General features: G+C 53.1%; 1 protein-coding gene across 2 annotated transcripts in view; it reads left to right on the top strand.

Annotated features, from left to right (window-relative positions):
• Window positions 1–10: 10 nt before the first annotated feature.
• The window catches only part of JADE2 (jade family PHD finger 2), a 66,748-nt gene continuing 53,012 nt past the window's right edge, over window positions 11–13,746 (top strand). Inside the window, exons 1-3 of one of the 2 annotated variants that reach the window (XM_027896491.1) lie at window positions 11–401; window positions 6,887–6,944; window positions 9,864–9,949. In XM_027896491.1, coding sequence (XP_027752292.1) covers window positions 6,887–6,944; window positions 9,864–9,949 — 144 coding nt within the window. In that variant the 5' untranslated portion in view covers window positions 11–401. The remainder of the gene's footprint in view (window positions 402–6,886; window positions 6,945–9,863; window positions 9,950–13,746) is intronic. The other variant, XM_027896490.1, reaches the window with a different exon arrangement.

The following is a 13,746-nucleotide window of genomic DNA, read 5'->3' on the forward strand; positions in this document are numbered from 1 at the left end:
GGGGGGGGGGGGGGGTGGAAGCGCCGCCACCATTATCCGTCCCCGCTCCGAAAGTCGCTTCCCCGCCTCCCTGCCGGAGCCGGAGCCGGAGCCCGGGCGGCGGCGGGGCGCGGAGCGCCGGAGGAAGTGCGGGGTGAAAAAGAAAGAGAAACAGGCGGGCAGGGCTCGCCCGGCCGCGGCGGAGCGGCCATCTCGGCTGGGAGCGGGGCCGCATCCATGGAGTTACCGGGCGGGTGCTCCTGAGGAGGGCCCGGGCGGCGCGGCCCCGGCAATGACACCGGATTGAGCCGCCGAGGGGGCTCTCCCGGCTGGGGACTGCGGGAGCATCCCCCGCCCCCGCCTCCTCCCGCCCGTCACCCCAGAGACCGGCTCAACTCCGGGCGGACACTCTCCCGGCCAAGGTAAAGGCTCGGCGGGGTGGCGGCGGGAGCGGGCTGGGTTTGCAGCGGATGGTTATTTTGCAGCTCCCCCTGCTTTTGCTGTATTTGTCTCTCTTTTTTTAAAATTTATTTATTTTTCACCCTCCCCCGGCTGCCGGGCGGGGGATGTGCAGCATTCCCGGGGCGGATGGCGCACGGTGGTCACTCTCCCTTGGAAGTGCGGGAGGGAGGCGGCGGGGACGTAAACAAGAACTTTTCGAGGCTCGGTTCGCCGCTTCGCCCCCTTTATCCCCCCGAATTAATGACTGCGGCAGCGGCCCCGCGCCCTGCCCTGCCCGCCGGGAGGGGAGGGGGCGCCCCGGCGGCCCGCGGGGCTCGGGCGGGCTCCGCACCGGGGGCTGTGCGGGCTCGGCGCGGGGCCGCGGAGCGCGGCGGGGCCGCGGGCGCGGAGCGCGGCGCGGGGCCGGGATGGCGGTGCCCGGGGGCGTGGCGGCTGCCGGCTCCCGCCTGCCCTCCCCTTCCTCCCCCCTTCCCTTCCCTTCTCTTCCCTCCCCACCGCGGGGCTTTCCCCGCCGCCTTCCCCCGCCGCACCGCGCTGGTGGGTCCCGGCGCTGCCGGGCCCGGGGGGATGGGGGGGCACCCTCCGCTCCCCCCCGCGGCATCACCCGCGCTCGAAAAACATCCCGCGTCCTCCCCCTTCCCCGCTCTGTGGTCCCCGCGGGGCGGCCCCCCCTTCTCCTTCTCTCCCCGGCCACCTGCCCCCTTCCCCGGGCGCTCTCCCGCATCCTCCGGGGAACCAGCGGCGCCCCCGCAGCGCTCCGGCCCCTTCCCCACCTGCCGAGCCGCTTCCCGCTCAGGGTGCGGGGCTGGGAGCCCCCCGCGCCCGGGGTGGGAGCAGCGAGCTGGAAGTTGGGAAGCGCTGCAAAGGCGGGAGGCTGCTGAATTGTCAACCTCGGGAGGGGAAGGAAAAATAATTATATATTTATCTCTCGCCATACCTGCACATCCTGAGCGCTTTTTGAGTGGGAAGGGAAGGATGGCATGGCACTCGCGGGGAAAATTCCCAGCGCCTTCTCAGCACCCACAGTGAAAATTGTTTACTGAAGGGTTCGAGCTAGGACCCTCGGACGGCTGGGACATTTTTAGGAGGAGATTTTGCTTGAGGGAAGAAAAATTCAGTGATCTCAGCCTTATCCCCGGGGGTAAGGAGCCCGGCTCTTAGGAATGGTGTTTGACCTTTAAGCATTTATTGGCTACTGGGGTTAAAATAAGCTTGAGATAGAAGTAAAAATAGCTTGCAGAAAGGTTAAAACGAAGGTTAAATTTGTTTTTCCTAGGAAAATTGAGGCTGATGTTCAAAAATGTAGGCTTGGAGCAAAGGATGGAGGGTACATGTTAGGGGGTCTGTAGGCAGGGAGATGCAATTCCTTTAAAGTATTGATGGTTGCTGATAGTGTTTGACACCCAAGTTCTGAAAGCTGGTGGGTGGGTGGTCCCCACACTATTTAGGTCTGGTCTTTGCCTTTCTGTGGGTGTTCAGTACAAAGATCGGAGTGCCCGTAGCTCCTGTTGATTTCCTCGGAGGTGTGGATGCTCAGAGACCTGCAGGATGGGGCAGCCGGCTGAGGGCGTGGAGCCGTGCCCAGTGTCCCTGCCCGGTGTCCCTGTTCTCATCCTCCCCCCCAAAGGCAGGGGTGGCTCCAGTGCCCTCAGTAACCTTTCTGACTACCTGTGCTGTGTCCGGGCTTGCTGAAGAAAAACTAGATAATTAGAGGGTAACGAGTCAGAAGAGGCAAGTGGAGTTATAAATGTGAGTAGTAAAAAAAAAAAAATCCCCTTATAGATGTGGAGAGAGGCAAAGCACAGGAAGTAAACGAGGGCTTGTTTTGTTTTAAATTGAAATGAGATTAAATTTTGCCCCAGGGAGCCGAGACGGCCAGCAGAGTTGGCGTGGAGGAGAGGAGGGATGGCTCACTCCTCACCTGGGCACCTGAGTTTTTGCTGGAAAGTTGGGGCTGGCAACAACCTGTGGAGGAGGCGAGGGGCGGGCGAGCCCCGGCGGGCAGGGGCAGGCTCCCACTGCCCGGAAAATGGGAGTTCTGGGTCCCAGGATCCCGCCTGTCTGCGTTTACACTTCTGCAGGGTTTCCAGGGGGGTTTAAGAGAAGCTTCCTCCCAGAGGCGAGGGCTGCGCCCCACGGTGTGCTGCTGAGGGTCTGCCGGCCCAGCCGAGGCGCGTCCTTCGGTCCAAAACTTTGTTCTGCTGTTACTATGAAATTGGGGCTGTGCCAGTTCGGGGGACGCTGCTGCTCTCGCCTAGCAGCACTTGGCTCCGGAATTGCTAGTGGGAAAAGGCGATGGGAAGAGAGGACGAGCCTCCCACGGTGTAAAGGCTGGGACGTTCCAGCCCTCCACCCTTCTTATTACACTTTCTAACAACTGGTGTTCCTAGACAGAGGGGGGAAAAAAAAAAATAAAACAGCTAAGGCAGAGGGGGAAGCGTTGGGAGGGTGCGTCGGGAGCATCCCCGCGGCTCCGCATCCCCCGCGGGCCGTGGGGCGGGCGCGGGGGGTCCGTGGCGCGGGGTCCGCTGGCCGGAGCGGTGTGCGGTGCCGCTGGGGGCACTATGTTCCGCCTGTGTTCCTATTTCTGGGCCGGAGGAACAAACAGGGAAGTGGTTTTTCTGCAGTCTCATTGCAGCTCACAAACAGAGCACATCATTCAGCCGGTGTCGCTCACAGCGTCAGAGGTGACGGCGCGGGGACCGGCGCGGCGCATCCCTCAGCCTGCGGGGAGGCTGGGAGAGGTGATGAACAAATACTTTCCCCCCCTTTTTTTTTAATTATTATTATTTTTTTTTTACTGCCACTTACGCAGGTTTCTGTGCCTGTTCCCTGTGGATTTCGGGAGCACAGGCATGTGTGAATTTCTCTCTTCGCTCGCCACGGTCCAGAATGGTTCGTTCTTGCCAGCAGCCCTTGCACAGGGTGCTGGGATGCCACTAAAATCTCCAAATCACACGGGGCTTGATGTACAGAAGAGTTTGCAGGGAGCTGGGAGACATCAGGGGGTTCCCCAGAGCACAAGGATGGTGGAGGGGTCCGCAGAGGACTCGGGAAGGCGGATAAGGCATTTTGGTTTAGTGTGGATGGGAGTGGGCACTTGTCCCTGGCAGTGTGCCCAAAGGGGGCAGGAGCTCAGGACCTGGGCACAAGCATCTGTGCCAGGGGTATTGCTGCCTTCACCTCTCCCAGGTTGCATGGGCAAAAATTGCATTCCCAAGAGCTCCTCTCCAGCCCTCCCCTGCTGTGAGGCAGGACCAGCCAGCCTCAGACCATTATCTCAATTTAAACGCCAATCCTGGTGCTAATTTTTCCAAGGCCCCGGTGATTTACATTTGTTTAGGCTGATGGAGGGCCATCATCTTCCTTGGTTTAGCATTTATCTGCCTTTCTCAGCTTGAACAAAGGCAATGCTAAACATGTGTTGGTTTGCAAGCAATTTTTTTTTTTTTTTGGTTTTCAGGCTTTAACCAGGGCTGTGCCTGTGGATTTGAGTTGCAGACACTTCAGGGGGATGTTCATTTGTTTATAAAAGAAATCCACATCTGTTTCTGTTTGAATTTTTTAAGCAAGCCTACATAGAAACCTTTCACTTGGTTTCTGGCTTCGTAAAAACTGGATTTTGGGCCAAGGTTGACCTAACAGTGACCTTTTCAAAGTATTACAAATTTTTTTGGTATTTGTTTATGACTTTATTAGTGATGCCATGCGGGGAATGGGTCGGTTAAAGGTGAAATTAACTTCTGATGTAAACAAAGGATTAATTTTGGAGCAGAGACCGTGTTTTGTGGAGACTTGAGTTGCTCAGTAGTTCACCAACTGAATTGCTCCTGAGAGCTTGTGGGAGCTGGAGCTGCAGCCCTGGGCGGGATGTGGGCATTGGTTCCCCCCCGCGGTGCCAAAGGGGTGGTGGAAGCCCAGCCACCATCAGACTTTATAACTCTGTGATTCAGATGGGGAAATGGCCAAATTACCCTTCTTCTCCAGTAAATTCCTCGGTTAAGTGCCCTCGGTTTACTGCTGTTGGGCTGCTCCTGATGAGTCCCTCGGAAATCAGCATCTTCTCAGCATGGCCTGGAACTTAATCGTTGTCTGGAACGGGCTGGTTTTGGCCACAAATTGTGCTCCCTTCAGGCACACAGTACCTTGTGTGCCATCCCCTGCCCGGGGGGTGCTGCTGTTCGGAGGTGTCCCTACTTTGCTCAAGCCAGGATTCCATTCAGAAGTTCAGTGCAGTTTGGTTCAGAGGGTGCTGCCCTGGATCCTGCCAAACAGTGGCAAAAACGATTTACTGCAGTAGAGCCACTGTTTTACCTGCAGCGTGAACCCCTTCTGTATGTGATTATCAATCCATGCTGTTATGCAGTGAGCATGTAAAGGTGTGTTCTGGAGGTGGGTGTGGGACAGAAGGAGGATGCAGGGACCAAGTGCAATTAGAGGGATGATCAGTGCATCTCCTCACGTGTGTATCAGGGCCAAAACCAGTCCCAGCATCTGATAGCTGTGCTGAGCATTGCCTATAAACCTTTTCCCTGCCTTGCAAGGAGAGTGATGTCAGTGACACCGTGTTGCTGTAAAGGCAAAGATGGGGAACCTGGGAAATCTCACTGGCTATCAGCAGTAGCGTTCCTTTGCTTCAGCTCAGGTGGTTATTTTCCCTCCGTTGGCTTTGGTTTATTTAATCTCTGTGATTAGGAACTCCAGAATCAATAAAAGCATTGCTCTGTCTTTGTGCTCCAAATGCCTGTTTGCCACTTCAGGCCAGTAGAAACCAGTTTAAAAGGTTCAGGTAGAATTTCCGCTAAAAGTAAGTAAGCTGCAGTTAAAAGTATCTTCGGTTTTATTTTCCCCAAGCAAAACCTAATGGCTACTTGGAACCAGGCTGTTTTAATAACATCTGTTTCCCCTTGAATCACTGGGGGAAAAGTATTGATATTGCCATATTCTCAAGGAGTGTTTTAAGTCACGTTTTGACAGGGCAATGCCTTACCACAACACCGATAGTTAAAATGTTTGGGATGCTTTGTAGTATTTTCCCTGATAGTGCTGTGATAACAGAGCACATATATTGTAAAATACAGATATTGCATGGGTTTTATGTGCCTATGTGGAACATTTCCTGATGTTTGGGGGGAATGTCATGCTCTAGCTTGCTATGCAGTGTGTGTGCTGCTTGTACCTGCTGCGACCAAACCACACAAAACCAGTGTTTAATATCATTCCCACTTACCATTTGTGGAAGCAGTAGTGTGCATGACATCTCAACGCCTTTAGATTCTTACAGAATATCTCAGAAAGTACTAGGAAGATGTCCATGAGATTAACCTTGTTTTCCTGTGGATGTGTTTTGGCTCACAGCCTGTTGGGGATTGTCCGGTCTGTGGGTTTCCCTTTCCCTCCAGAGCTCCCCAAGCCCTGTGTTGGGGGCCACGTCGATCAGTCACTAGGCACATTGGTAAACTGGGGTCTTCAAAAGTTAAGATACCTTTGTAATTCTGTTCTTTTTTTAAAGCACCTGCCCCTACAGATACTTGACTTCCAGTTCCAAGCGCTCAGTTCCCGAGGGGCGAGTTCAGGAGAACCTGCTGATTTCAAGCGCTTCTGTGGCTCGTTCAAAGTCACAAAGCAGATCAGCTGAGCTTGAAACGGGGTCTCCTAATCGGTGTGGTGGTACCTGCTGCTGTGATTTCGACTCTGAGAGGATGGAGAAGTCACAGCAGCCGTGCAGAAGCCACTTGCTCACCCCGTGGGAGCTGCCGGGGGTGTGCTGGAGCGGGCAGAGTGATGGGAAGTGTGCTTGGGGCTGGGCTGGTGTGTGTTGCCTGTGTGACAGACACCCCAGAAGTCTTTAAAAGGAGGAGATACTGGCTCCAAATACATGGGAAGATGAGTCAGAGGGTAAAACCCCAGGCTTGTGGTACGCAGGGGTTCTCTTCGGGTCCGGGACGCTCGTACTTCCCCCTGCAGACATACCGAGAGCGTGCACAGTTTCCATTCTTCTGTCTTCACATTTCTCAGCCTTGCAGCCCAGGAGTGTGGCTCACAGGACACCTTCTGTTCCGTCCAACAGCACCACTGTCCATGGTGGGGCATCCTCTGGTCTGTGGTGGAGCATCCTGCCGTGGCAAAGCTCTTTCAGAGGAACAGCCGTTTGGTTGCAAATCCTGCCTGGACAATTTGCCATGCAAAGCTGAGTGATCCAGGTGTACCCTCTGTAACTCCTGGGAGTGGGGGAGGCTGGTAAAACACCTTAAAGTTTTAAAAAGCCCTTTGAGGATCGTTTTCTTCCTTTTTTTTTCAACCTCTGAGTAGTTTTCCGTCTTAAGGGAAAGGACTGACTGCTGCTGGGTTAACACGGTGTGCAGATATTCAGAGATAGCAGTGATTTGGTGCTGAGATGAGTTTTCTACACATTAAGTGTAATGTTCAATTTCTTTTGTTACAGATGGAAGAAAAACGACGCAAGTACTCCATCAGCAGTGATAACTCAGACACCACTGACAGTAAGACCTTTAATTCAAAGCTTTGAACAAGATTCACCTCCAGCAGGGAAAATGCTTAAATAATTACTTTGCAAAGATTGGGGGAAACTGCATTTACTGGGAAGTCCCTGCACAATGAATTGTGTGCAGGGCTGGGTTTGTCAGAAATGCAGCAACAAGCTGATACCAATTTATTTAAACACTTGGCTGTGGCTCCTCTTAACTGATTAGAGTGTCTCCCTCGTGTGAGGAGTCTGGGCGAGGAGAGCTGCTGATTGCAGATCTGCTAACAAAGCAGCAAACACCCTTTGTAGATGAGCTGTCCTTTCCTGTGAGCTGCAGCCTGAGACTAGTTTGCTCTTGATTTGGGTCGTACCGGGGGGAAAGGGAAGTTTTTATTGGAGCCAGGGTAAAACTGGAGCTGCATTGTTCCCTCCTTGCAAGCTGAGGAGTGATGTGGGAAAAAGGATAAAGCTCAAGCCAGCAAAACTTGCAAGCCCACGCTTGCTTTTCAACATCTACCTCACTTCATCCTCGTTCAGGAAGGCACAGGAGCATGTGCTCAACAATAAACATGTGCAAATGTGCTGGATTTTGGCTATAAATAGAGCACTTTCCTCTCCCACTTATCCCAGGGTTTCACCCACTGCAGACATACCGCAGTGCCTCGGTGTTCAGAACCCTCAAGGCACCAGCCTAATCCCTTGTCTGGGCTCCAGAGTTTCTTACTAGTTGCTCTTGGTCTTTTACAAATGTCACAGTAATTTCATCTGGGCCGTGCTGGGAATTTGCTCTCCACACTTTACAGGATCTGGCTGCTGGATACCCGAGAACGAAAGGGACTTTGCTAAAGACACTAAACTTCTGGGCCTTTTCCTAACAGGATGATGGGGAGATTACAGGGGGTTATGGAAAGGCTGATCTTGCTGGGTTTGGCTGCCGTTCCCACAGCTTCAGCCAAAAAAATTGTCAGCGTGAGAGGAGTTTGCACCAGCCCTGCCGACGGGAACCTGCTGGCAGGGACCCCCGTCCTGCTGCAGCCCTGGGGGGGCCTGGGAGCTGAGCTGCACCCACAGAAAGCGTTTCAGGCTCTGTCAGCACCGCTGGCTTCTCGTAAAACGAAACATCTCTGTCTCAGAAAGGGGTTTGTTTTGGAAGCTGCGCTCCAAACTTCCCGGTCTCCTAATCCCCAGATGCTCGAGGGCTTAGGGAGCAGCTCCTGGGCTCCGCTGCCTTTCGAGGGTAAGGCATCCTTAATCATGGTGTTAAACAACGTGGCCTTATCTCTGCTGGGCTTGGATATTTATGCTGCAGGTGATATCTAAGCTGTTGACAAATGCTCTCCTGCAGGATGATTGTAAACAGAGTGGTGACCATCTTTTTGTGTGCTCTGCCAGGAAAGGGTGGTAGCGGTGTGTTATCCGGGTTTATGTAGTTGTAGCATCACACTGTAGCTTGAGAGGAGGGGGCAAGGTGGAAATTAGTGGCTCAGTCTCTCCATAAAAGCTGTGGAGCTGCTGCTGCCCTCCTTTGAGCAGCTCACTGAGTAAAGCAGCATGTCCATGTGGCTGCAGCATGGGGATGTCTGCTGTGGGCTTTGCCTACACAGTCCTGTTATGCACTGAAATGCTCTAGAAAAGTTATTTAAATGGATCTCTCTTTAGTGACATCTGGCCTGACACTGCAGTCAAAAAAAACAGCTGTCTTTTGAGAACAGGTGATGCCCCCACATTTGGTCTTCATTTTATGAAGAACGAGAAAGTGCACTGCAAGTAAAAGAGTGCAAGGTGAGCTGGTGCCTCTTCCCCTGCCAGCAAAAATAGGCATGTGAGATTTATCTGGGCTCAGCTGCCTGAGCTGGTGGAGGAACAGACGTTTCCCATTGCAGTGGTACTGCATCCTGATCCCTTGGGTCAGCTCAGCTCCTGGCCAGATCCCTTCCTCTTTACAGGGCTCCATCCCTTATGTGCACAGTCAGCCATCCAAGGATAAAATCAGTGATAAATAGGCCTATTGATGGTTAATTTGTTGCACCCTCACAGAAACGATTTTATGTGGTGGAATCTGGAGGGGTCCTGCTATAGAGAAGACTGAACTGTCATCATTATTATACAAAAATTCCAGTAATTAGTTTATTATTTATTATTAACAAATACAGCAGTTTTCTATGTGTCAATGACACAAATAGGTTGGAAATAAAGATCAGTAATGTAATGGTCCCAGAAAATTCCAGCCTTTAGCTACCTTTGCCTTACAGAGGGGGTAGCAGTGGTGATGATACTGCTGCAGTCAGGATGATGAGAGACCATTCATAATGCTCCCTGAGGAGAGTATTCCCAAACCTCAAAGCAAATACTCTCTTACTACTGAAAAGTGTGAAGTGCCTTTGCTTGATGTGTTCTGTTGTGTGGTTCCCAGTGGATGCTGAACTGCTCACAGCTGTGGGAATTCTTAGTCCTGGTGTGGGCAGAGGAGTTTGCCCCAATTTTGTCAATAGTTTTGACCATGGGGCCTGAAGTCCATGAGCTGTTCAGATACCTGTCTTTAAGCATCCTTGCTAGAAAACTTTTACCTCCTAAATTCCTAATCCCAATAGACTCCTGATTCCAGGAATGAACCCTGACTCATTCCCTCTTAGAAGCCAGTCTCACTTGTGACTTTGGGTTTCTCATTTCTGTTGTCTGCATTTGAAAACAGTGTTTTTAAATTTCAGGGGCCTCTATTTCATCATCTACATCATCATCAGTAGCAGGAAAGTGATGTTAGTGCGTTCTGGTGAGGTGCCCTGGGGTGTGCACAAAAATAATGCCATGTCAAGGTATTATTGCCTCTTAGTGCTGGCCCGGAGTGTTGAGGCTGTAGCAGCAGGGCTGGTGGCAAAGATGTGGGAAAAACTTTTGACTTTTTTCCAGATAACCTGTCTCTGTTGCCTCCTTGCAGGTCACACCACATCCACCTCCAGATGCTCCAAAATTCCGAATACCAAATCCCCCTGGTCACGGCAGAAGGAGAAGAAGCCCTCTGAGGTATGTGGGGCTTTCAGGCTTTTGCCAGAGGGGGGGTTTCCCATGGCACTGTGCTTGCCCAGATGTGGAAACCAGCGTGCCCATGGCTGGCTATGGGCAGTGGGTGCCAGGACAAGGCATCTGCAGGAAGGCAGAGCCACAGCTCCTGACAGTGGTGCCAGCCCTGACTCTGCTCGGAGGGAGCAGGGAGGGAAACCTGATGGGCATCTCTGATGAAGGGTGTGAGGTCCTTGTGCCCAAAATCCTTGTACCCACTCCACCCCTGTTGATGCAAGGAAAGAGAGGTTGAGTTTGGTGGGACTGGGAGGCCCTACAGTTTTGGGGTGTCTGTGTGCCAAGGTTCCCCGGTTTGGGTGCCCGCTGGGTGCCCTTTCATCAGTGGCACAGGTCACAGCACTGGTGACGTGGAGGCTCCTCCCCGTGAACTAAGTGGGAGGCACGGAGAGCTGTGAAATGAGAGACAGCACAGCTGAGTTGCAGATCATGTTGTGTTGGTTTCCTCCTGTCACGGGGCTCAAGGGCATTAAGCCGAGGCCGGCGGTGTCTGACCTTGCCCGCGGGGTTTTCCCTGGCTGGGACGGGCGGTGCTGCCCACCCTGGGGACGCTGCCCCGGTTCCCCTGCCAGCTCTGCAGTGCAGGCTCTGGGATTGGGGTGGGAGCAGCTGTGTGTCCCCGGGACTGTGCTGGAAGGGGCAGTGCTGTGCCCTGTTTTCCTCCGTGCGCCTCGGATACATTTCCACGAGCCCTGGAAACTATACCAGGCATGAGCTGCTGTTGTAGCAACCGCAGTGTTTGGCAGTGGTCATCTTCATTTCAGCAGCAGCGTGAGCAAAACCAGAGGGACATTGTTCTCACATTCCCTTCCCTCTGGACCAGGGTCTGGAGTCAGGCAGAGCTAAGTTTAGAAGGAGGTGAAGCTGGCATGGCTGATGTGAACTCCTGCCCAAGCTCCCCCCGTCACCTCTCCTGATGCTGTGGCCTGCTGAGCACAAACCCCTGTAACATCTTCCTTTTGCATCAAGCTGAATAGAGATTTTGAGGTTTTCCTGTGGTCAGTGCCTGAATTACAGCTGCACTTGGTTTTTACTGCTCTGACAGGTTTACATTGATATATCTGAAGTGTTGGTGAAGGACAGAGACTGAAAAAGTCCAAGTTGTTTGTGCCGTGGGAAAAGAGAGGGACTGGAAAGCTGTTAGTACCAGCTGAGGTAGTTGGAAGCACTCCAGAGAGCAAGAACCAGGGGTGCAGATGTCACTGGCTGCTGACAAGGCTGTTAGAAAGTTGAACATTAGCACTGGTTATAGATGTGTCTCGATAGGGGTCAGGGGGTGATTTCTGTGAGCTCAATCCTTCCTAGGAAAATGAAGGATTCAGGGGATCTTCTCCTCCTCCTGTGGCACCGTTATCCCCTTCTGAAAAAATGCTTATCCTTGTACCCAATGTATCCATAAAGGCCTGGGGTGAGCCCTTCAGGTGCTGTCAGGAGTCCCTGAGGTGGAGATGCCCATTGTTGGACCTGGTTAGGTGTGACAGCATGTGACTCGTGCATCAGGGCAGTGTGATGTGTGCCACCCTGCTGCTGCCCAGTAAAGCTTTCCTCCAAGCGTTGCTGCATCTCTTTACTGCATCAGTGGTACAGACAGGCTTTTGTCTGTAATGTGAATTAGTTTAATCAGCCATTTAGGATTTTATCCAGCTGCCAAGGAAGTTATTGGATATGAAAGTCCAAGACTCCGAGTGAAATGCTTCTGGACTTGTTGAAGGATGGTCAGACCTGGATCCAAGTTGCTGCTCTACAACAGCTGGAGTGAAAACTAGATCTTAGTCCATGGCACCCGGGGAGACATCAGATGTGGTGCCTGTGGAGGGCCAGGCTCATCCCTCTGCTTCATGCTCTGTTATGCCCTGAGGAGGATTCTCAGTGAAATGTAGCTCTGGAACAAATAAACTGGAGCAAAAGCTGAACAGTGCCCAATTTAGCAACAGTTGGGACAGAAAGTGAACCTCTGTGTCTTATCTGAACTGAAACTCCAGGGGAATTCGGGGAGGCGATGTTTGATTGCTCAAGCTGGAGTTTGGCCAGGATGCTCAAGCTGACGAACCATCTTTTGCAGAAGCGTGGTGGGAACGCAGGCAGATGGAGCAGACCTGGGCCGTGCTCCCCTTTCCCTCCATCGCCCCTGCGGCTGCCGTGTCCGGGGCTGCTGGAAATCAGCTCCAGGGGGAACCCAGGGGTCAGGAGAGAGTGTGTGATGTCAGACACAGGATTGCCCCAAGATCTGAGCAGTGCAAGGTGGTGGTTTGGAGGTCATTCCAGTATGGATTTCCTCTACAACAGCATCTTCCACGAGTCACCCAGCGCCTTCCCTTCCTGTGATCACCCCTGAACCCGTCAGGTCCACGTGTGGGATCCGCTGTCTGTCATCTGTGACACGCTGCAGGGTTTGGCACGTCCCTGAGGATTTCTTGTAGGAACCCTGGAGGATTTCAGGCACAGACTGGGATGGGCATCATGCCCTGCTGGAGCGCGTACTGAGAAATGGAAAACGTAAACCACACCACTGTCAGACTATTTCACATGAAATGGTGAGGTGCCTTGCTCTTGTCCATCCCGCTGAGGATGGAAACCGCAGGAGGGTGACAGGGAGAGCAGGATGAATGTGCTATCAGATTTGAACCTCCAGACATTTGGGCCTGGAGGAATATCTTAAAACAATAAGTCAAACTTCAGTTTTACAGGTGGCCTTTAGATTTGTCAGGAGCCGCAGTGGGTGCAGGCACGTCCTGGGGGATGGCGATGCTGGAGGATGAGCTGGTGGAGCAGGACACCCTGGCCTCCCCTGCCCCTCTCCAAGTCATTTCTCTGCGAGCTGCTGTCCTGGAGAAACACGCGTTCCCCCTGACAACCCCGGGCAGGAGATAAAAAAAAAAAATAAAAAAAAATCAAAAGCATTAGTGTTACATAGTTATTAGTCAGGTCAGGGGGGTGATGTTTATTATGAAAGACTCTGTGAGAAGGGATTAACTATACACATTAAAAACCACCCAATACGAGGCATCTGGAAAAACAAGCTTCTTACCATGGAAAAGTACTGAGCTGTTTGTAAACATCCGCGGAGGGGCCATTGCCAGGGAGGGTGATTATATTTATCTGTGCCTGTCACGGGGCTCTGCCTGGGCTCTTTTCCTGATGTGTCCCAGGCACCAGGACTCTGTCTTGGCTGTCTCCCTTGCAGAGGTGACAGCTGCCCTCCCCTGCCCCTTCCTGGGCAGCAGAGCCATGCCCGGGGCACCACCAGGCTTAGCCCCAAAGGCTCTGCAGAGCCTTTGGGGCTAAGCCTGGTGGTGCCCCGGGCACAGGGCACGGCTCTGCTGCCCTGCTTCTGCCTGAAGGCACAGGGAGGACGTGGGCAGCTGCCAGCAGCTTCTTGCATCTGCAGTGATAGCAGTCTACCGACCTGGTGATTTTAATTAATCTCATTAGAGCTTGGGCTCAAGCTGAGTGTGGTGGCTGGTACCCATCCCCCGGGTCCCTGCGAGGGTCGTGCCCCCTGCCCCTGGTGGGGCTGGAAGGAGGGGATGCTCACTCAGGCCCTACCTGTCGTGGCTCTGAGCCTGCAGCAAGGGAGTGAGACGTGCCTGAAGGAGGGATTTCTGCCCGAAGGAGGGATTTCTGCTCGTGTTGGTGGCACATCAGCACAGTCCTGCCCCCCAGGGCTGCTGGGGACGAGAGCACGAACCTCTCCTCTCGCTGGTTTGGCTGCAGTCATCAAGCCTCTCTGCTGTCCCTGACAG

Source organism: Empidonax traillii, unplaced genomic scaffold (genome assembly GCF_003031625.1).
Source record: "Empidonax traillii isolate 1590-97213 ecotype Southwest subspecies unplaced genomic scaffold, ASM303162v1 scaffold499:size456302, whole genome shotgun sequence".
Classification (NCBI taxonomy): Eukaryota; Metazoa; Chordata; class Aves; order Passeriformes; family Tyrannidae; genus Empidonax; species Empidonax traillii.